Genomic DNA, 24,458 nt, shown 5'->3' on the forward strand with positions numbered 1-24,458 from the left:
TAATGAAAGGGAAATTAATGGACCTTTTCCTTTTTTCATGGAGATGCTGTTTGCAGCACGGCATTTTTCCAGGAGTATCTTAAGGTTTCAGTTCAAGAGCCCTAGCATTTTACTGGATTTCAAGACCCAAAACACAGTCTTCATATATAACTAAGTACAAGGCAAAGATCCTACAAACACTTGCGCAGAATCAGGATTTTAGATGTATGTACACACACAAATGTATAAATAACATTTTTATATAGAACTTCTTCATAAAACACAGAATTCAAAGTAACTCCTAATCTTTTCATATATATACAGGTAAGTTTGAAAACAGCATAACATCTCCTGTCGGTCTCATGTGAATAACTAACTCAGCTAAATCTCTAGGTGCACTGTAGTTAAGTAAAGGTAGGAGGCAACTTTCCCAGAATATAACATGAAACACATTTCTTGGTGCTGATTACAGAGGAAAGCAAGGCACCACACAGCTCACCTGTCCAGCTACATTGCATTAAGCTGAACAGACAAGCAATAATATCACTGTGCTGCTCTAAAATAAGTATGAAAACAAATCCCTTCTCTTGAGTCTTAACACTCTTGTACGAGAATGAAAAGAAACTTGAAGACAGTCCTCAAAATGTGATTTATACCAGGATAATCTTAGTGCAAAGATACTGCTGCTTTCTGTAACATTATCTTGTATTTATTCTTTTACAAAACATTCCATTGTAACTAGAAGAGTTCTGAAGCACACAATGATTCCCCCCGCCCCCCGTAACACCTACTAAATAAATGTGTTTATCTTGGTTGGCTGCAGAGAAACAAAGTGCTCAAAGCCCAACAACCATGTTCTCCAAAACAGTTTCAAAGTAGTAATAATGCAAAGCTTCAAGCCCAGGTTTCACTGTAATTCCCAGACGTCTACACTCTCCAAAAGTAGGATTTCTAATTTTATCTTATTTCTCTGAATAAATAAATAAAACACATTTGCACAAAGTTCTGGACTTTTACATTAAAAACATGGAAAATAATCACTAGGTAACTAAAATGGGCAGTAACAGTATCAGAGCAATGACATGTTACACGTAGAACAAACAACTCTCCACATGATACTCCCAGAAATAACCAGTGCTCTTGAACCAAGACTATGGAGACAAATTAACAATTAGGGTTGATCTCCCTTATTCTTTAGTCTGCAACAGAATTAGGAAACAGAAGAGAAACACAAGGCGTACAACAGAGTTGACTAATTACACAAAATCTCCTCAATTCTACTTTACATTTTATATGCCACCACATTATTTGCTTTAGAAGTTTTCCTGGACAAGGTGCTGGAGGACTTGGCGCGGATGGACAATGCTGACAACGGAAATGTTTGTATGAAGTGCTTCAGGAAAAGCAGCACATGAGCCCAAGCCAGTAAAACCCAACCTCAAGCAATCTGTCAAAAAATGAGTCCAGTCTATACACAGCAGCTTCAACGTTCGTTTAACCCAGAACACAACAGTTTCATAATGCATTACAAAAAGCAGGCCTGTAAAACCAAGGAAACAGAAGAAAGAAAGAGAGGCGCCGTATGAAGTAATTTCAGACAACCAGTTTTGTGAGAGCTTTAATGGCACAAAATGTTTATAAGCTACAACTTATACATGTACTGTAAACTGTAGATAATGTTACAAAGTGCTAACTAATTGATGAAGAATGCATAATCACTTTGGCTCAGTTAACTCCAATAGTTCAACAAACGTCAATTAAAAAAGTGGAATTTCTAACAATCTTCAGCTTGCACTTTTGAAACCAGTAAGTAAAGATGCATTTGCTGCAGTTACATTTGCCTGCTGCGGTTTTCATGTGCGAGTTTATGCATTTGTTTTTCTTGATCCTATTTACAAATATTCTAGGCCAGTTTTCACTGAATGTAAGAAAAATGAAGCCTACATTTGTGTTTCCAAAACTGTAAACAGGTATAAAGCTTTTTAAACAACACTTATCTTAACAAAACTTCAACTAACAATAGTTGAAACCCCTTTTCAAATTATACAGCAATCTGTTTCTGTTCATTGTAAAACTAGAAGTTGCAGACTTTCATCCAAAGCTTATAGTAGGGTATCAATAAATACTGCATTGTATCATAACAAGTGTTACAGTGATCACGTATCCATTCCTCACCTGTAGTTTTCACAAATTTGACTTCATGGCTCCTTCAAATAGCATAAGTTGTGTTGATACTCTAGCCACAAGCTTGCAATAGTATTTACTAAATATTCTGAAGTAGAATTACCTTTTAATTTATAAAGGGGTAAATTTTTCTCTTATTATTTAAAAATTACTCCCTACTTGGTAAAAATCTATTTTTCTGCTACTCCAATTTCCATACAAAACAAGGTGCTGTAATTAGAACTGAAAATGTTTCAGCCTTTCTCCCGTCCCCTCGGGTTTTAGGTCTGTAAAATGATGTACTCAATACTAAAACATCCTTCACCACTTCCCCCTTCCCTCCCCCACCTTTGGGTGAAACCCAGTGTCCACGCTTGAAACCAATATGCAGTTGTAGGCAACTCAAGTGCCACTAGAAGAAGAAAAGCAAATGTCTTCAAGAGGATTTGTTGTTAGACTGCCCCTTTCACCCCGAAAGCATTCTGTAACAGCATTCGGAAGTAGAGAATAAAAATAAATAAGAGTTTAGCAGTGGATTTAGACTTCACTTTCACTTTCTGGGAGCTAACTAAACACCAAATCTCAACGGGGATTTAGCTTCTACGCATCAACTGTTTCAAGCCATCGCTGCTAGTTCAAATCATCAACTTTTTACAGTCTGATGCAAGCAAATAATTCTATGTAGCTGTTCTCTCCAAACTGGCTGACTGTGTTATCATGTTCTACAAGCCAGCCTACTAAAGTTTTTAAGTGAGATTTTTGCTAGTCTTAAAATCAGCATTGGTTCCCTAAATACTTAGTATTAAAGTCTATATCATATTTTTTTTATATATTCATATATATATAAAAAAAGAGTATTCTATCCTTCAGAGTCATGCTACATGTTCTGAAATCCAATAAAATCTATTTAAGGACATGACTGTCCCAATGCTTTGTAACAATTTGGTACTAAAGCTTCACATTTTGAAAAGAAGTGTCACTGAAGGAGGACAAGGCTTAATGTTCCCTAAGATAAAAGTTCAACAACATTAGTGAGAAGAGTCTATCTAACATGAGACACCACGAGTGACTTTCAGATTCCATGTATCCCCAAAGGAGATTGTACAGTAAACAATGAGAGAGGAATATTGAAAACTCCTTTGCAGAAGACATTTCAGAGTTTGGCAACTTCTGAATCTTTACACTCTTGCAAGATTGTCCCCCTTAAAGATAAGTCAAACGCTTTGCTTTCTGAAACTGCCTTATCACCCTCATTGTAAATGGTTCCACAACAAACGGAATCATATCCTTTTACACAGAGTCTAACTACACCTACAGCTGTTGGGTTTTTCCTTAATTTAAAACTACTTTTAAAAGGAAAATTTTCACATTTCAGATTCTCCCTTAAGAAAACAGGTAAGGAAAAGAAAAGCTTCTTCACATGCAAACAATGCAGTTTCTCTAATATTTTCTAGGCATCGGACAGGTTCTCCTACCAGGAATAAGGAGCTGACTTCATAGAAAAGACAAGATTACAACAATTACTTAATATTAAAATATGCTGATGGATTTAGTTATCCTACTTTAAAATTTACGCAGTCTTTGCCTCCTGCAAATCAAATGGTGTTAGCCAATACAAAGGGCCAAGTAAATTCCCCCAAAAGCTGATTTAAACTGTTTTTTATTGCCAGTGATTTCTTAAGTTTATTTCACAATCCGCTTGGCTTTCTTTTCTGCAAGAAAAATTCATTCTCACTCCAATCAATAATTTTCTTCCAAAGAGCCTGTTAATTTTATCACCATTATACAGTCAACATTTATACCATGCACAACTGCAATTTAAGTCAGGTTGCACTAAGGAGGCAACAGCATCACTGATAAAATTAAACTTGCTGGTGGCATTTTGCATTGAGAGAAGCCCTTGCAACATATAGACAGTTGTAAACTCCGTTCAGCAACTCTGACATGTCTTGCAGGCCAAGAGGCAGGGGAAATGGGAGGAGAGAGGGAAAGAATGTAGATAGCGAAACACCTCAACAGAGTTCCAACACAATACTGAATTCCAGAGTTAGCAAAAACCTGGATATGTAAGGAAAGGGTGAAGTCAGGGTCATGCTTAAAATGGTCTCAAGTCAAATGTACTAAATGAGACAGTAACACCTTCACAGGTCACGTGGATTTCCAGGTTTTGCACTCCATCTTTCAATAAGTGCTGGCTGAAGGTGTGGTCAGTCGTTTTCCAATGTAGATGCTGAAATAAAAAGTATAAGGCATATCGTATTCCACAGAGATATTCCCTGTTTTCCAAACAGTTTGCACGCACTCAGCTAGTCTGTCTTTCACTAAGTCTGATGAGATTCTTCCAAGGACGTCACTTCGTTTCTATAAATTACCTAAAGAGTGAGATTTTCAGATGAGCCCAGAAGCACTGATGCTGTCAACGTTCAGTAAAAGTGGCTTTCTGAGTCCCAGGCTCATTTGAAAACCCCAGTCCAAAAGCTTGTGTCTTGTCTGTGGAGTACCTGACACAGGGACTCTTGAGGAGCCGAGCAATACTCCCAGATTATTACAGTAAAACAAATGAAGTACTGCCTATAAAGGGAGGAGGTGAGCTTTACAACACTGAGCACTGAGGATCTACACAATAAATTACTGCCTATAAAGGGAGGGTGTGAGCATTAAAGCACTGAGGAGCTACACAAACACTGACCTCTAACAAATAAATCCAGGCACAACTTAATTCGTTGTGGAAATGCACAATTTTGCTGTAGTACAAATATCTTACAATATATTCTCATACATTCTACCTTCCTAATTTATTTGATAGTTTATAGGAATTTAAAGAGACACTGGAACTACACTGAAAAACAAACATGAAGCTATACAAAAACATCTTCTGAGTACATATCCTTGCCCCATCACAGAAGGACATAAAATGAATGAACATAACACAAGGATTAAGCAAGCGGAGAGATTATGTTGGATTATGCAGGCAATGAAAGCAGTGCTGAGCAGAGTCGTAGCTGATCTTACAGGACACATCCAGTATTTCATGTACCTTTCCTTAAGTATCCCAACCTTGACTTTCAGTAACACCACGCAATTGCAGCATTAGACATTGAAAATACCAGACTACGTGCCATACACACAGAACTTCAGCATCAGTATTTGTACAATGTGGTTTTGCAATGGTTAGTAGAAGTTACAGCAGTTTTCCACTTATTCTATTTTTACTATCTCTACATTGTAATCCAAAGCATTTAAGAAGAACACGTGGATAATCAAATGGCACATGTTGTAACTGCAAAGGTTATTTGCAAATTCATGATAATCCATGTATTTTTCATACAAGAAACTTCATCTATTGTAGAAATAAAATGTTTTAATGGCTGAAAAGTTTTAATTGCTGCAATGTTTTCCTGCATTTCAAAAAGTGTACTAAGTCTATCTTGAGCAAGGTGCAACAACATAGTTATTCTAGCTAAAGCCCTTTTCAGCAGGTACCTGGCAATCAAGTGAAGTGGTAAAGCAAAGCTAGATGCAAAAGTTGAAGTGAGAATTAGGTTAATACTTACCCTAGTCCCAAAGCCAAAACATGAGATATGAACAGAGATGGAATGAAAACCTTAAGAAATTCTGCAGAGAAAATGCCACCTTTTTTCATTGCTCCACTTTTTCTCATACTTAAAGACACTGAACGTTTGGGATGTCTGAAATGAAATTCCCTGAAAGAAGAGGGAAAGAGGGGGAAAAAATCCAGTAAGATTTTTGTCTTTCCTTTTTTTTTTTTTTTTTTTTGCACACAAATGCACAGATCTCTGCAGGAACATTGTTTTTTAAGTACAAAGAGCTAAAGATCCCTTACATGGAGTAAGGAATCAAAGAGAATAGTAGGAGGGATTGTGGAGAGACCACTTACACAGACAGTATAGAGACAAGGGGAGCAGTAGCTGAAGAGAGAGAGGTAGGTCCGAGAGAGGGAATTTCAGGATGTGATTTGTTAGCAAGAGCCTCATTTTTTGTTCCAAACAGAGAGACAGAAGTCTGCCAGATTTAGACAGCATCCTCTCTTTTAATAAAAATGCTTTGCATTCAAGGATCTCAACGTTTCCCCTTCCGTGGATGAACATTACATATTTTACATAGAAAGAAAAAAAGGTACAGAGAATTTAGGAGACTTGCTCAACACTATTCCATTCAATAAGCCAAACTAAATGCCATAAGTCCCAACTCCAAGTCCCCAGCTCTTCCAATAATTATAATTTTGTCAAGAAACCTGGTAATCAGCTTGCTGTGGACTGATGTTACTTTTAATAAAAAGGTAATTCTGTTGCTATTAAGATTTCCATACTTCATTGTTTTGACTTTTTGTAGCCTCCCCAAAGAGAAAGCTTTTTCCAATATGATCTTATTTGGAGAGCCAGAGTAATTCCATGCAACTTAGGATTCTTCTCTCCTTCATATAAAAGAATATTCATTAATATAGTGTTTAACTTACTTGGGAGGAATGTTTTCAGGCCTACTTGACCAGTCTGACACCCAGTCAGCACTTTTCTTCAAAACTTCCAATTCTTTCTCTCCTTCTACTGCTTCTTCTTCAGACTGAAAATACACATGGGACAAGCCTTGTAACACTCAATTAGCTCCTCCTTATGGTGTTAAACTGAGAGCGACAACAACAGTGCTAAAATGATAAGCACCAAATGGTGGCACCTGATAAATGAGGAAGTGTTCTTGGGCTACTGATTATTTAGAAGAGATTTTATTATGCTAACAGGAGGATCTGCACAAGTCAGTATACCACAAACGTTATTCCCATATGTAGGGCTTTCACATCATTCTAAGTTACTTGGGTTTTAACCAAAAAAATTATTCTTTTAATCCTAAATGTAATAAACCAGCATTATGTAAAAAGTATTCACGTTTCCACAAATGGCAAAAACTTGCAGTTGATGGCATTTGATTTAAAGCATACAGAGTGTGGCTAAAGCACAGAAAGACAGCCAAATAAAAGGATTTAGAAACAGTATTTGAACTTTAAATGTGTTATTAGCTGTTTAAAATGTATATTACTTGCAACTAGCAGCTTCTACTGGGTGCATTCCAGATGCAGCAGGGAAAGGCAAGTACTCACTACACAACTACTAGTTGTCTTGATCCAAAGATTTAATGCTACATCATTAGATGCAAGTGTTACCACATAGGAAAAAAATAAAAGAGACTAGAAAACACCACTGACTTTGGTACAAACTCCTCCTTTGCGTTAAAACAATTTCCTGAGCTACCCCTAGCAAACTAAACCACTTAACATTAAAGCAAAAACCATACCAAACCCAGGAGTCATCAAATACGACAGTCACAAAAGACCAACAACTTCACTCAAATCCCTGTGGCTCTACAGGGCAGAGCTGAAATAGTCCTACTGTTCAGCCAGGTCTTTGACAGAATTAAATGCAAGGTTTCATTCTTCCAGGAATGCTTTTTATTTATACTGCTGAAGACAGCAAATTCTATTAAATGATAAAACTAAGAGTTCAGCATTAGTCTCGTCTCAGTTTGTATTATGGCAATTACTCACTGCCATGTGAGCTGACTATCTGTAAAGCAATAAACTGAACCCCCTGAAATCCTGTGCAGAAATATAAACATTCCAAAGAAAACAGGTTTGACACACACAGTGCAGTGTTAGACAATAATATGACTGCTACTAAGCAGAGCAATTCTCAACTTTAGAGATGGAGCCTCATTTTTCCTCTCACTTCAAAGCTACTAATCTCTACAAGTCAATACAGAATATAAGCCTAAATGAAGTTTGCTAACCCTGACCTGTGGCTAAAAATAATTGTTCTGGAATGTGTTTTAATTTAATTTAACTCCTTAAAAGATAATTTAAATTAACATAAACCTGACTGCACAGAAATTATTTACTATCCCCATTTACAGGAAGGTACTATATAAATTTCTAATAAAAAAAGACCGAGTTAAAACCTGCAAAAATAAAGTATAAGACAAGTAAACAGCATTACCCCAATGACTAAGGTACATCCCCAAATTTTGATTGAATAAAATTCATTTGCTTGTCCTGCAGCTTACAGCCAAGTTTAGGGTCTCAGAATGAAAAATGAAATTTGCTATCGAACTGTTTAATGCATTTTTGACACATAAAATATATAACATCTTAGAACTTCTGACACAACAGAGCTTGCTCTACCCCTCAAGTATTCCCAATGCTGATTTATACAAACACACGATCTGTATACAATATCCACAATTGAAAACATTTTAAAATTCATGTATTTTAAAGGTTAATAAAGAAAATACCTGAGAACTACTGTCTTTACTTGTGTGCATTTCCACATCAAAAGTTATCTGTCCATCTTCTTGAGGTGAAGGGCTAAAGAGAAATTGATTTTGTTATGTCATTTTGTCATAACACACTGTCGCCTAAAGAGTCATTAGTGTAAACAGCATCTCAGCTGAATCATTTCCACATGCACTTCTGCACACTATTCCTGTGAGGTACAGACCACCCTTCAGATCAAACGTATCAGTATTAGAAAGTCCTCCAAACCCTCCCATCTTTTCATTTTTTTCCCCCCATTTTTAATCCTACCTTTCTCAACCAGCTCGACCAACCTCCCACTGAAGCAAAGAAAGCACTGACCAAAACTGCCACACAAAATCTGCAGATCCCTTATTTCTTTCAGGTAACGCTGCCAGCATTGTGAATTATACCTCTTTTTGTATCCTTACAAGCAGAAACATCACACATGAAAAAACCTTTTAATGCTTGGCAAGAATATATATTTCCTGTTAGCCTCTCCTCGAGTATTAAACATTTAGCAATCCACTTGAGAAATTAATCAACTATCGCACCTCAACTGACCAAACACTCAACTCAACTGACCAAACACTGAACTCAAGTCATGAACAAGACAAAATGCAGCATGATGCACCAGTGTAGGTGTCTCATTAAAATGCTAAAGGCATCTTTTTAATGTGACTTAAGCTTTCACGAAAAAGGTGTATTTTAGAAATATCCACAAGAGAACCCAAACTACCGCACTTCAGAGCAATTTACTCTGTGAGAAGAACGCAAAATATTTCTTGATTGTTACTTCACCTGTCAAAAGCGGAAAAGAATTACCCAAAAGTTAACAAGTGGAAAATTAAGTTTAAAAAAGAAAAAAGGAATCTCTCTTCATTCACTTAAAACGTGGGTAATAACTGAAAATCCTCTGCTAGTAAAAGAATCTACACGACCATTCCTGGCTGAACTGGAAAGCAGTCTACTACCGACAGCTCTGACAGCTCGTTTCTTAGCAACAAAGATGTAACAAATTTTGTTTTCTATAAATGTAACCATTCTATTTTAAATACTCGTATGGATTATTTTCAAACAGTGTACTACATTCAGTCATTAAATCAGGCCTAACTGCTTTTAAATATCTTTTATATCTATCAACCACTTTTGTAGGCTACCCAGTAGACATGACAGTTAGACAGCATTCACCCAGCAAAATCAAGGCAGGCACAAGCAGAAGGCAGCTAAAATTATATCTAAAAACTGCACAAGGATTTCCAAACTGCCCCAAAACATCCTAGAAAAAAGGCATAATAAACACAGAAGAATATCATAATGCTCACATGTGCCTTGAAGGACTATATTGTTAGGCAAGAAATATTTTGCTTTCACAGGAGAAAAAGCAGATCATTGAAATCAAGGAGTACAAATTCTGAGGATGTTTTTTCTGTTAAGTCCAGTGATACATTATGTTTGACTAAACATAAAGCACACGTACATTAACATTATTATTGATGAGCCAGTAAAATCAGGTATTTTTTACACCACATGTGATTTATGACAACATGAAATTGAACTGTGATGTTGAGGTGACTTTCCAGCTCCTGGATTCCTCAGCTTTCTGTGTAGCAACGATCAACTTTTCAAATCAGACGTCTTATTTAATAGCCAGTTAGCATGAGCCAGCAAGTACCCCAAATCCTGGAGCACGACAAACTTAAGCCTGAGAAAAAGCTTTATGCCCCCATGAACATCTACAGGATAAAAACCTGCTATAAATTGCAGGCAGGACAGCAAACATTTCTTTACCTGTCACAGTGGGAACTACCTCTCGAACTGCTCTGTCCTGATTCATGCTGGGCGTCCAGGAGAATTTTTTCCATGTCTCCATTGTGGATGGAGGATGATGACGGGACATGCTCCAGACCTCCGTTTTTCCCATTGCCATTATCGTTGCTATTGCCATTGCCATTCATCTGTAACTCCACCCAGGAACCTGTTGGGCCAGCCAGACACCATTTCATTAAAAACCCATCTCAAGTTTATCAATTACACACAGAAACAAACATGAACATGGTGAATTCTGATAACATACACTGCTACTGGTGAGAAAACTCATAAACATGTTCTGCCGGCAAGAGCAACACGTTTCTTTCTCTTTCATCAACAAGAGCACCCCTAAGAAGTTACATTTTGTTGCTACCTACCTCCAGAGCTAGTCAAATATGTCCCCTCTCTCCTCAAATATTAATACTTCAATAGGCCATGTTTCTCTCTGCAGTTTGAAGCTTCAACTACCTATGTATCACTCCATTACATTGGTCACCCACTTCCCTTGTTCTATTTCTACATTCCTTTTTGAAACAACATTTTCGAGTGCTAGTCCCCAACTATACAAGTCCCCACCTGCTATTTTGTATTCTCCTTCTCTCTACTTCCAAAGGCCCCGAATCAAATCCTGATTTTCACACACACCAGGCAGGCTGCCATTCTCAGCCCTCAGCCAACTTTCTCAGCCCCGGCCCTCTAACAAACATCTCCCACCTCTCCTATCCTACCACAACTTGAACCATTAGATGCCTGGAGCAGGCATTATGTTTCCTTACAGAGCTGAAGTACCATGCTGACGTACATTTCATTACAGCTGGATTAAAAGATTTCACTGCTATGAAGCCAAAATGAAGAACTGAGTAGCAGGAGAAATGCAGAGCTCTCACATGTAATAACAGTTAATAAATTCTATGCCATTACTTCAGCCTCTTCCCACCTCCCTTCTTTCAATTTCCTTAGAGACAGCTCTACAGCCTAAGAGTTGAGATTTACTGGTGTGTCCTCTCCTTTTTTTTTTGTAGTTATGCCTATGGGATTTTCATGTGTGCACTGAGATTTGACAAAAGAGCAAGAGTGTATCTTGAATGATAAAAGTGGCTGCCAAGAAGATCATATACTCTGCGATAAGGTTGAGGATTTTGATTTTTGGTTTTAAATGTCTTTACTTGCATTTTATGTGCATATTAACTAAATGCAAAACAGCATTTACCTGTATGTTCAGTAGTGACACGTTTCAATTGGAAACAAAGAGGTTTCAAAAACATTCTTAATTCATAAACATATTATTTAATATCATGAAAGGTAAAGATAGAGACTTCTACTGCTCTATCTGTTCCAAGTATTTAAATGCACTCCATATCCAAATGCAATTCCAACCTCCTCATCAAGACATATAGGAAGAATCATTTGGCCATACAGCCACTCCACCAGCCGTGATTATGGAAGGAAAGATCTCCAACTTCTCAAAAGCACACTGTTTTCAATGCAACATGACTTCTTGCTATCAGTCAGATGTATATTATGTCATCACAATTCCTGTGTAATTTAATTTACGCCACACGCAGCTTTCAGGGGCTTTGTGTTTGGTTGATTTTTTTATTTTCTAGTGTTCTGACATCTTCATCACAGAGGTAAAAATATTTAAGAAAGCAAAGAAAGCCTAAAGACACACACAAAAAAAAAAAAGTTGAAACTACTTTGTAAATGTTATTTGCACAGGTTCTAAACTGTAACACTGATTCCTTGACTCCTGACACGTACTTCAGAGTGCCTGCACTTAGTTTTTTATTTTTGATAGCAAAGTTTTGGCTCTGGGAACTTTATCAGTGACACAGGAAGGGATGTATGTCACGAGGAGTTCATCTACTTTCAACTTGATTTTGTGAAGCTGAAACAGAAATAGAGTTTATACTTAGTACCAATTATTAACTACACCATTATACTGATGACCATGGAAGCATCATAAAGAGTCCTGGTGGTTTACAGTCTGGTTTCCCCAAGCTGTATTCACAAACAAGGTATTTAAGGTGTGCACAGAGCTCCTGTGCACAAGCACACAATGTACACAAACTCTGTACTACATATCTTCTCAGATAATGAAGTGTTTACTGTGAGAAGGCAGCCTTTGCTCACACTTGTCAGCACGAGTCACAGACTGTATTATTCCAGATTTATGCTGAGTGCTGGTGTCTAAACTTCTAAATAAAAAGGCCATGCCGTAAGAACTACATCAGGAAGGCAGATTTGCCTTGTGGCAACACCTTCACATCAAGAGGCCACACCTGCAGAAAAGCATGTGGCAGCTGCAGTTAGAAGACAGGCCAGAATGCTCCCACTTTGGAGCAGTGAGCATCTCCTGGGAGAATTAAAACGCTCAGGATCTGCGAAGATATCTATTATAAAAAAATCAGCAGTGAGTGACAAACAATGTGTAAAGAACAGAGGGCGAAGGGGCAGGGGGATGTCCTCCTGACACCACAATGGAAACCCAGCAGAAGATGAACAAAACTGGTTGCTCTAGTATGTAGCTACTAAAGACACCTACTAAGATTACGCACAAATAAAACCTTAATTAACGTTTACCCAGTCTGACAAAACTTAACGTTTATCTAAAACATCTTGTGGCCATACGAGGAAGAACACTGAAACTGTGAGTAAAGAGTCCCAACAAGTTGAGCAGCAGTTTACATGGCAAGAGGCACGTTCTCCATCTGACCTCACTTTTAATGAGTCAAAATACATCCAATGAAGTGTAATCTGACATCAAGCTAAAACATGCTACATACTCCCACTGGCAGTCACAACCGGTTTGGGAGAAGGAGCCAGAAAGCCCATGCAGTTTCAAAGACTGATTAGAGGGATATAAATCTCTGCTTCTTTGAAAAGATGCACAGGAATATATGTGAGAATAAGCTGCCCAAGTAATAGAGAGCAGTTTCTGCCCCAAGCTTTTTCCAGAACTAAGGAAGTTACATTAACCACCCACATGAGAACTCTTGATTATATTAAATATAATTAAATTTCTACTTGACAGTAAAATGGGAAATGTGATCGAATTAAGAGTGGGAGAATTAAGAGATGTGGTGGCATTCTCCTCCCTTCACAAATCACATAACACACACTTCGGAAGAACAAACAAACAAACCCCACAACTGTTTATATGAATGGTGTTTTTCTCCAAAATTGTCTGAATTTTGGCCATCCTCCAAGGCTAATTATTTCTCTATGAACTGATACACACAGACTTTAATTACATGTTTTTCCATAACTGATGGACTGTTTAAACAACAGTAGCTAAATGGGGGGGGGGGGGGGAAGAGTGGTCTCATTTTGTTTATTCACTCTGTGATTTCACTTGGGTGGTTGGGGTGGAGATATCAAGGACAACACATAAATTATACATACACATACACATTTTATATATAAAAAAATACTTCAAACTAGCAGCTCACACAAAGTCTAAGCCATGGTCAACTTGAATAAACTAAGAAATCTCACTGCGACAATGAAGTACAGCATTTAAAAATAATAAAAGAGAGAAAGAAGAACAGAAAGCTGTTCAAATTCCTATAATGGTAATTATTAAACAGATTTTCCATGACAGAGCTAGATGGGTTCCTGCCTAAGGTGGGATTTCTTCTTTTTGTCAATATGTAACAGAGCTTTATAATAATTAAAATATAGGAAGCATCCAGAACTCCCAGAGCATACAAGCTTGCTTGCTTTTTTAAGAACTCAACCAAGTTCAGTTACCAGTTTTACTCCCAGGTCTCCTGACCTTCGATTCAAGTGCTTTGAATCTTTGAATGAAAGGCCCTAAACACACACAAATGACATACAGAACCAAATGAGTAAGTGTCTAAGCTCATTAGCTTGAAAAAAAATCACTGAAAAGTTTATGTAATGACAGAAAATATACCTATAACACCAAAGCATTGTGGAGCAGCTGAGCACTGAAAGCAGCACTAAGCCTACGTGGAGCTGATAGGTTGCATTTGTTTTGTTCTCAGAGCACAGACTATCGAGTATTTCCTCTCATACCTTGTGCTCATCACCTTCAGTAATCATATTGATTTAGCTAAGCCTCTACATGCCAATCCAGCAATAAGACCTACGTGAGCAGATCCAGCGCAGGCTTACGGTGCGCTCATCTCTTGTTGCTCCTATCTTACAGCAGACTAACACATCCCGCTGAGTAAGTTAACAGAAAACAGAAAGGAAATATTAAAATATAGAAGCATCAAAGCTCACGATTTCTAGAGCATCGAGTTAGGCACTGGGCATGTTGCAACTTTAAGTGTAATCGTTATTTAAGTATGTTAACAGCCCTGAATAATTTGCTAAAATACCTATTTGACTCAGGTGAACGTTGCTGTAAGCTGCTCTCCTTATCACAAGGTGTAGCATTACCACAACACAAAAGCAGTGTTACGAAATCGGCACAGTTTATTCTTCTTCAATACAATTCCCACTGAGTTACAGGAGATCAACCAGCCAATATATTTCGTGGTCAGTTAAAACTTCATTGTAAACCACGAAGGTAACAGTTAATCATTAATGCAATTTATTCACCTCTCCAACTGCAGTATCCTTAATAATTACAAACAAATGAAAGGACACACTGAAGTAGCTGTTTAAAACGAGGGAAAAGCATCTGCCAAGTAAGTACGAGAGCCTACACAAAAACCAGCCCTACCAGTGTTATCCTAGGAACAAAAGGATGCAGCAGAGCAGCTGACATAGATGCCGGATATAGAGGAAAATAGCTCACGTCAGTGGTATTGACTCAGCCACTGAATAAACTCATTCCCACAGTCACGCTCCTCCCCCTACCCTGCTGTATCCCCATCTTAGCTGCTAACACCAGCCACCGAATAAACTCAGTTTAACCACGAAACAAACCTGCTCCTGCTCTCCTCGGCTCGCACCGAGCCACAGCTGTAGCTCCTTCCTAAGGCTGCGCTGCCGTGGCCATGTCACCTCAGCCCCACCGACTGCCACCTCAGCCGCCAGCACTCCGGTGAGGAGCGGCGCGGCCACGGGATCCGCCAGCCACGGCCCTCACCCCATTTCTGGCGCGCAGCCGCCTCCACAGAGCTCCCTCCACTTTCCCAGCCCCGCATCCGGCGGCTCCCGCTGCCCCAGCGCTCGGAGCTCCGCGGACACCCCGCTCCCAGCCCCGCTTCCCGCCGGGCCCCCCTCAGGCCGCGCCGCCCGCCCTGGGCCCCCTCAGGCCGCGCAGCCCGCCTTTTCCTCACAGCCCCCCGGGCGGACGCAGCCGAACCAATTACACCCGTCCCGCCGCCGCCGATTGGCCCCGGCGGCTCTCGCGGCCCCGTCCTCCGCCAATCGCGGGCCGGGAAAGGGAGCAAAGGGGGGGGGGAAAAAAGGGGTCGCGGCCCGCAAGCAGCCCCTCACGGCCCCGGCCTCCCCCCACCCCGCGCCCCTCAGGCGAGCGGCGGCCGCACTCACTGTTGAGGCCCGGCTCGGTGTGCGTCCCCTCAGCCGGCGGGTTGTTGTTGTTGTTGTGCTGCTGCGGCGGCTCCTGAGGGCTGGACATGGCGGCGGCTGAGGTGACTTGAGGAGCCGCTGGGGCTGGGACAACAACAAACAACCCCGGACTCCGCTCCTGGCCCGGCCACCCCCCCCTTCCCTCCCCTCCCTCCCTCCCCTACCCCGCCTACTCCCGCACTGCGCATGCGCGGCTCGCGCCGCGCCCCGCCCTCTGCCGCCTGCGCACGCGCCGCCCACCATGGCGCTCCCCGTGCTCGCGCACGTCCAGCCGCCGCCGCCGCGCGTGCGCCGGGCAGGCCCGTGAGGGGAGAAAAAAGGCGGGAGCGCGGTGAGGGCCGTGAGGTGCCGGTTCTCATCTCCCCCCGGGATACGCGGTTTGCAGGCGCCGGCCCTCCCCACACAGCGCTCTAGAACCGTCAGACAGCGCTGTTCTCTCAGGAGAGGCGACCTTATTCCCTCACCTCGGCTCCAAGCCGACCCCCAGGGCTCCAGTCCTTTCCCAGAGCGTGGCTCCTGTTCCATTCCCAGGGAGGACGAGGTCAGTTCGCAGAACTACGTAACTCAAACCCCTGTCGCGGTAGCCATCAAGCCTCCAGCTCAGACATGCTTCCACACGAGAGATTGCAGCAAATCCTCCTCCCTCAGTGCAGCAGGTGTGAGGTAACCTGTCAGACGTGCACGGCGCAATGGTACGAGTCTCCAAACGCTTCATACCTCTCTCATCAGTCTTGCTTTTGCCTCAGTTTTAAGCCAACTAGTATAGGTTCAGGAACTGCAGTTGTTTAGTCTGGAGAAGATAAGGCTCAGAGGGGACCTTATCGCTCTCTACAACTGCCTGACAGGAGGATGGAGCCAGGAGGGGGCTGGTCTCTGCTCCCAAGGGATGGGACAAGAGGAAACAGCCTCAAGCTGCACCAGGGGAGGTTTAGGTGGAGCTGAGGAACAATTCCTCCCCCAAAGGGTGCTCAGGCATTGGAACAGGCTGCCCAGGGCAGTGCTGAAGCCACCATCCCTGAAGTGTTCACACACCGTGTAGCCGAGGCCTCAGTGCCATGGGTTAGTGGTGGCCTTGGCGGTGCTGGGATAAAGATTGGACTCGATGATCTTAAAGGTCTTTTCCAACCTGGTTAATTCTATGACATACATATGAAATATAGCTAAGATGCTCTGAAAGAACTAATGGTCTTTAGCACCCATCTGAAATGATAGGTTTAGCAGACAACTCACCCTTTTGCATGGCAGGTTTTTTAATTATTGGCAGACAGTTAAGAGAAGATGGCATCTGTAACAAAATGGGACTTGTTCCGCACTGGGATGCAAAAGTAGCTACAAAAAGTGAAATTATTAGTGTGTGCCACAGTTTCCTTTCAGCATGAAAATGAAGAGGTAACCTCAGGGTATTTATGTACATACTGCTGTACTGAGACTGGGAATAACACTGAATTTCCACGGAAGAGACTTTCAAATGCGGTGAGAGAGATGCAAACATCTACCTTAGCCTGCTGAGGTTTCTTCAGTCGTGGTATGAGTAACTTCTGTACCAATTACCTATTCTAAGTCGCTTTCATGAAATGATCATATATAGAAAATAAGGTTCTTCTAAATTATTAATTTCAGTGAGTCAGTTCGTCAAGCAACTTCTTGTAGATACTTGGTATGGCAGTTAGCACAACCTTTACTGGGATTCTTCGGTCTCCAACCTCATTTTCCACACACATCCTCTAACAAAAAGAACAGCAAGACTAATTCTCTCACAGATGATTATTTAATTCACCTTCACAGCTTGAGAAATCATCTTTAGAACTTCATTCCATTTGACATCACTTAAACCTGAAGGTTTATTTTGAGACCTATAGTGGTTTTGGTAGAACTTTGTAACTTTAGTCCCATCTCCCACACATACGTAAGCATTTTGCTTCCCAGCAGCACTAAAGGAGCCCTTTATATCATAAACCCCTCCCATCAGCAGCCATGAAAATATAAATTGTGGAATTTTACTGTACTAATCCTACCAAATGGACTGTGTACCCTGTGTGACTGTACTGAATGTGTGATCCTGTGGAAAATCTGTGTGTCTCTGGGATATCACTGGTAGGGAATTGGCTGTGTGTAGTAAAAGTAGTAATTTAAATAATAAATCAGGAGGGCCACAGATAAATTCTAGATTGGAATCAGAACAATAAGCTACTTAAAATTTTGAATAGAAAACCTGCCCAGGTAACCCTATCCTACTTTGCAACCCTGACAATCACAGGCCAGCATCATGACTATTTGTCACCTCCATCATTCAGGAGGCATTTGCCATAATACTTGTGGCATGAATATTTATCAGTAAAGTGGGACTATTAAAATTTCTGAGTCAGAAATAAATTGATCAAGATTATAGAGTGAGTCAATGCAGAGCCAGAAATAGCATTCACAAGTCCTGACTTTCAGCCCTGTGCTCTAACCACTACACAGGTTCCTGAAGGCAGCTGCAAGATGTAATTAATGTTTGTAAAGTAATTTGCATCCTTGGATGGAAAATGCTATGACAATAGCAAGGTTGGAGGGACAGAAAACCACATATTAATAGAAGAGAAACAATGGCCATACACTCCTGGGAAAGGCTGCGTGTACTGAAGAGCAATCAGAAAGTAGTTCTTCTAGAAAGTTAGAAAAAGCCTTTTAAGTTGATCAGAATCAAACAAGTATCAAGCCACATGATTTACGCTGAAGAGCTGAGCCAGCCTAGTCCCACTTCTCTATTCTGTTCTTCATGCTGGATGTAGTGATGATGCATCCTGGAAATGCTTTATTTGTTTTTTATATCTAGCAACAACTGATCAAACATACAGTCCTTGCAAATGACTGGCAATTCTGAAGATGGCTTCGAGGGACAGTCACAGCATCTGACCGTGATCCCTTGCAGTTCTGAAGCATCCACCTCTCTTCGGTAACATTTTGCCTCCTAGTGGAGAGCACCGACAGAAAAACCCGCCCTGTAAAAGATTGCAAGGGCTCTTTTCTTGCGGAGGAGAAACAATAGATGGATTGTTAGCAAAAGGTTGAGAATATTAAAATTCAAAGGTAGATTTGGTATAGAAATGGACCTCACAGTTTCTTGGTGTCTCAGTTGTATCGGTGTAGAAAGAAATGCTCACTCTTTTTATGCCAGCCGCTATCGCTTTCTTCCACTGCTCATTTTTATAAGCCCAAACCTTCTTGAACCAGGTTAAATAAATGTTTGCTAAAAGCAAACATAGACAGGTCCTGCAAGACACCACTAGTCATTGCACAGCAACCTCACTTCCAGCACACCTCTCCCACCTCAACCCAGTACACCCGTCCTTGGATTTACTAATGACATGGCAAAGGGCAAAAGGAATCATCTTGTGTTCGATTTATGTCAAAGTGCATCCTGTGAAGTGGGAGGCTGTACACCTTCTCTGCAGCCCGAGGTGAAGAACTAAAGACCAGTGCACAGGAAATTATGTTGTGCCTACGAACAACTAATTCCAGACCCAACAATAAAAAAATTACAAAAATATTAGCATTCCATCATCCAGCAGCTCCTCCCTAAGAGGGGGAAGTACAGGTTTCTGCTTATCAGCACCGTCTGAGGCTTTTCCAGTTTGGCTGAGAGTAAAAGAATATGTATTTAAATAATAAATGCTGGAGTAGGAGTTACAGTCCTGCCTCAACAGAACAGGAAGGGAAAGCACGGTGTTGCTGCATATTCAACTGTTTTCAAGGCATCAGGCGCTTCTCAACAGGGAAAATAGAGAAGGGACAACAGCCACAGAACTCTGACACCCCAGCATTGTACCACTTGGATAACCAGCTTACACTGAACATTAACCCTTGACAGCAGGATCACTGTGGTTCAGAGTATGCCTGTAATTTTACCAATACTAACCGTTTAAGTAGTGGTTCTTGGCATTTAGGTAGCATCACTGCTTCCAGACAAGACAGCAGGGAACAGAACTTTTCTGTATTTCATCCGCTATTCAAGGATAGAGAACTGAGAATTGGTATTGATTTCATGGGGCACTGGAGGAGACCTCTAGAGCAGAGCAGCTGCTCTTGGGCACCCCAACGCTGTGCCTGGGAAGTGCTCCAGGGGACACCCAGAAATCACAAGGCAGGAGTAGTGTAATGGGGCACCGGGCAATGTGCTGGAGGGAAGAGATGAGTAATTTCAAACCCACCTGCAAATACGAGAAAAAGGAGAGGGCCAGGACAGAGGATAAAAAGCAACCTGACAAGATGTATTCTATGCATACTTTTATTAATAAAATATAAGTTTTACAGCATATGTCAATGGACAGTGTGCTTAGAGAATTCTCTAGTTGGATAGTATGACACCGAAGTCAGTAGCTGGTTTTGGTGAGGATAAATTAAACCTCAGATGACATGCCAGGGATCGCTGCTACTGCCAGAACCAAAACTCCTGCCCAAGACTAGCGTTAGAACCCCTGATTCCATCCCGACACGCACAGCTGAGGTCTGAGGTGGTTTCGCTTGACTGTAGTATTGCTTGGAGGCTGCACCTTGTCCTCTGGGAAATCTACCTGTTCCCTTCTGTGTCGTCTTCACATCCTCACTTCCTTCTGTCTCTGTGCTAAGCGACTTCTCAGGTATTCAGTGCATCATTCGGGATAGATACAAGTGTGGCAGTCTTAATACCATGACCCTCCAACTTCCCAAAATAGCAGTCATTAAACCTACACCCTTCTTCACAAAATGGAGATGAATTTTACCAGCTCTGATGCAAAAGAAGCATCTAATTACCTCTTCGCCCTTGTGATAAGAGAAAGAATAAACCTTGGCCCTGATCCTGTAAACACCTATACACATGATTAATGTTACTCAACAAGTTGTTTCCTTAACTATTAGCAAGTATAGTCATGAGTAAAATTAGTCACATGCTATGCAAGCAGGAGTAGGGCCTACTAGTTTATTCACCCATTGGAGAACAGTTGCTGTCCCTGGGGCAGTTCAATTCTTTACAAGGCTAACAGGTGAAAAAAAAAAAATAAAGGTCAACCCCTTACAAAGGCTCATGGTCAGGCATGCATGTTACAAGACAAATACTGTATTTAAGAGAACCAGATCTAATAAATATTAGAATTTTTACATTTTCAAACCACTGCACAAGGAGTTAAAAGAAATTAAAGTATGATTGCAATAGTAGTCTTGTTAGCCTCTAACCCAGCCATAATTTTACAGCAGAAACAGTATCTTAGTTGATCAAATAATAAAGGCATTATAATAACTACCTATAACTAAGCCACAGAAATAATTTAAATATAGGTAACTGAAAAGTGAAAATTCTCCCAGTCAAGGTAAGTTCACTACAACTTTCGAACTTCATTCTGAACATTTCTTTGAAGGAGGAGGAAACCTAAAAGCACAATTAGCAAAAATATCTGGAGGTAAAAACTCATGAGCCTTATAAAGCATCGATATCTAGTTCATCTTTGGATAAGCCTTATTTGCTGAAGAGTTTAAATCTCTCAAATAACTATGAACACTTATTTCATGCAGCTTCTGTACTCCACGTATTTTCTGATCGTTGCACCATTTAACATTTCTGTAAGTGCAGTAACTTTGCAAAGCCAAAAGCAACACTTGCATGGTAAAACTACATTTCCACTCAGTTACTGATAGCAATAAAATACAGAAAATAGAGCATCTCAGAATGCAGTGTAGTCATTATCTATGTAATCACGTGGTATTGTGCACTACAGAACATCATACTGCCAGACAAGAGTTCAGACAACGGTTTAAAAAGCCACAGGGGACTTTGTACTCTAAACAAGGCATTAAAGGTATTGTATCCTAAAACAAGGCATTGAAGAAACCAGGACAAAACCAAACATTAAGACGTTAGTCCCGTAAAACACATTTTAAAACCTGAAAATTCTATTCCTCTTCCAATTTAAGCAATAGGGTTTTTAAAAAAGAGCCTTCAAGGATACTGCAACAGTATCTGACCTGTTCAGATTGTGGCAAAATCTGACAGCAGTTCATGGATTTGAAATGGAAGTGGTGTTCTGGTCATTCATGAATAAATGCAGCTACTTGTGAAATCCCTCCCTCTCTTCATTCCCATGAAAAATAATTAATACTGGTTAAAATCATTACAAAAAACATCATTTTATTTTCATGCATCTAAGGTAAAACACAGAGTATTTGTATAAAGAGGTAGATTAAAAAAAAAACAAAACAAAAAAAAAAAAAAACCCAGATTCTCCATTCTTTGTCACTTTTATTCAGTAGTTTGTTTTTTTCCTTATTTTCTTTTTTTTTTTTTTTTTTTTTTTGGTGCCAGACATGGCAAGGAGTGATTACAGTCAACTGTTTATTAAAACATTGGTTGCAACACAGACCCCCTTTACCACTGACCCCAAACGGACCCATTTCATGTGCTTTATTTTGTTGGGTTTTTTTCTACACCACCACCAAGGCGAGGTGGAGGGGGGTGAAAGGGAAAGGGGGAGTCCAGGAGGCCAGAAGGAGGAGGAATGCTACAAGCCACAGCAAGAATGAGCTGTATTTAATAAAAAAAGGGGGCCACGAATGATACAGTAATGAGGTTACACAATTAAATCCCATAGCATGACTGAAGGCTTTCCCTGTGTTGGACGTCATCACAATGGAAGGCATAAAAAGTGGAGTAAACCGATGTTGATACAGTCCAATCTAGTCCATTAGGCAAGATGGTGCAAGTAGTCATTTAAATTAAAAAGTGCCCTATCCTCACCTAAATGGCTAGCAGACATGGAGAAGAACGCAGTGACACATCAACAGAGCTTTCTCCATGTAGCTATAAAAGTGTGTTGTCATATGGCACATTTTTAAACACTGGAAAGGGGGTGCCATAATGGACCTCTCATTCTCTTTCGTTAACAGGTACAAATGCTAGATTCAACTATTTCAACTATGCAGGAAGTGGACTCTTCAGGTAGGAATGCCAACCCTAATTCATTTTGTCTTGAAATATATACAAGTTGTTTGTAGTAGCTACGGCAATGATGTTTTCCTTAGGATGCCAGGCTGTGTGTAGAATCTTCTTGTTGAAGTCTAGGCTGTCAACACTGATTTCATCCTTCTTTCGCTTACCGCTTGCACATACTTTACGGGGCTTCAACACGGTGCGGGGCTTGTTGTTTTCCCGGGATGCCTCTAAGGTGATGTCTCGCTTTGTGTTCCTGTCAAACATTCTGAAGAAGTTGTTGTAAGATCCTGTCATGACAATGCTGCAGAGAGGGAAAAGGAAGAAAGGAACAGTTCAGTTAAAATAACCTCTCCTTGCATTAAGCCTGAGGGTCCCGATGAAGATCGCGCCTTATTGTATAAACAGCAAATAGGCAGCCTCGCCCTTACCTTCTACAAGCTAAAGTGAAACTAAGGCATTGGAATGTTTTATAGATCAAAAAAATGGTATCTTTCTCCTTAAAAAGTGTGTACCTTAAAAGGTCCACTTATCTAAGCACTTTTAAATTAAATGTCATCACTCAATTTGCTTCCCATGCACACGTGAGGAAACGAGCTAACAAAAGCAAAACATCATATTTTTAGCCACATAATTTTAGTTACACACAAGTTGCATGTATTCAGATACTAACAAACATACTGAGTTTGTGATAACACCTTATAGAAGATCTTATTGTAGATCAGCTTTTCAGTAAGACATACACACTTAAAAGTTTCCCTGCCCTTCCTTTGCCTCAAAGAATACTTAAACAGATACAAAGTTAAAAAAAAAAACCCGACAACCTCTATCTGACAATACTGGTAGGGCTACAATGAGCTGATTTAGATCTAGCAAATAAACAGTTAATGACATGATTAACGCAAAAGCAATAGCTGTCTTAAATGCTATTACTGGCTAATCAGCCATGCCCAAGCAAGGCAAACTTGACAACTTCTTGTAACAAAGAGAATCCCTAGAAGGTTTTTCCTAAGTGTCCTACTTGCTGACAAGGCAGCTTAATCAGAACACTCACACACAGAAGTTCTGCAACAAGCCTGGTGCAGATTCTCACAGGTAGAACGCACAGTCAGACAACAGGGTTTGAGTACATCAGCTTATGCCCATGTAAATCATTCCCAAGTCAGATCATAGCAAACAAACTCCACCAAACCCACACAAAACCCTCCGGAAGATAACCACTGGGGATAATAAACCTAGTGGATGGGCTATTGGTAGTATTTCAGCAGTTAGTGTTTGCAGAAAATCACCTCAAATCATACTGCTTTGTACGTCTCTCCAGTTTAACCAGCTGGAACATATAATATTTCACTCTGGCAAAGTGACAAAACTAGATTTCTAGGCAAATTCTATGTCTCTCTAGCACACTGAGGCAATTATCTATAATGCTTTGCTGCACCGAGGGTTAAGAGCTAAAATAAATCCATTTAAGTTTATTGAAGTACTAAAATATTATCCAAGCCAGTCCTTGAATACAACCAGACAGATACGAGGTCACGCTTCAAGTTGCCCATTTTAAGAATAACTTAAGTGCATAGAAATAAGAATTAAACTTGCCTGTCTGATCCATTCCAACAGCATTCAAATTTGTCAAAAATGCAATCGTTCTCATAGAGTGAGCAAAGTTTACTTCTGAGGTATTCATGCACCTGCAAAAAAATTGAGGTAGATAAACTGAATATTGAACCTACACACCTGTAAAAGAACATG

The 24,458-nt window shown here is 40.3% G+C and overlaps 2 protein-coding genes across 8 annotated transcripts in view; both read right to left on the reverse strand.

The window, feature by feature from the left end:
• Window positions 1-1,567: 1,567 nt before the first annotated feature.
• BNIP3L (BCL2 interacting protein 3 like) lies at window positions 1,568-21,766 on the reverse strand. Of its 4 annotated transcripts, none has more exons than XM_030510215.1 (6): window positions 21,749-21,766; window positions 10,235-10,421; window positions 8,443-8,515; window positions 6,620-6,723; window positions 5,697-5,846; window positions 1,568-4,372 (listed from the first exon to the last, which is right to left on the reverse strand). In XM_030510215.1, exons 2-6 carry the CDS (start codon window positions 10,399-10,401, stop codon window positions 4,324-4,326), a joined length of 543 nt encoding a protein of 180 aa, XP_030366075.1. In that variant the 5' UTR covers window positions 10,402-10,421; window positions 21,749-21,766; the 3' UTR covers window positions 1,568-4,323. The 4 variants fall into 4 exon arrangements, with proteins under 4 accessions (XP_030366075.1, XP_030366073.1, XP_030366076.1 ...); XM_030510213.1 differs by lacking the exon at window positions 21,749-21,766 and adding an exon at window positions 15,728-15,948; XM_030510216.1 differs by lacking the exon at window positions 21,749-21,766 and adding an exon at window positions 15,503-15,521.
• Window positions 21,767-21,811: 45 nt separating this feature from the next.
• Window positions 21,812-24,458, reverse strand: part of PPP2R2A (protein phosphatase 2 regulatory subunit Balpha) — a 38,955-nt gene continuing 36,308 nt past the window's right edge. For 2 of the 4 annotated variants that reach the window (XM_030510208.1, XM_030510211.1), the window contains 2 exons: window positions 24,306-24,397; window positions 22,033-23,013 (listed from right to left, as the gene is read on the reverse strand). In XM_030510208.1, coding sequence (XP_030366068.1) covers window positions 22,734-23,013; window positions 24,306-24,397 — 372 coding nt within the window. In that variant the 3' untranslated portion in view covers window positions 22,033-22,733. Of the gene's footprint in view, window positions 21,882-22,005; window positions 23,014-24,305; window positions 24,398-24,458 lie in introns of those variants that run through there. The other 2 variants (XM_030510212.1, XM_030510209.1) reach the window with 2 other exon arrangements.

Source organism: Strigops habroptila, chromosome 21 (genome assembly GCF_004027225.2).
Source record: "Strigops habroptila isolate Jane chromosome 21, bStrHab1.2.pri, whole genome shotgun sequence".
NCBI lineage: Eukaryota > Metazoa > Chordata > Aves > Psittaciformes > Psittacidae > Strigops > Strigops habroptila.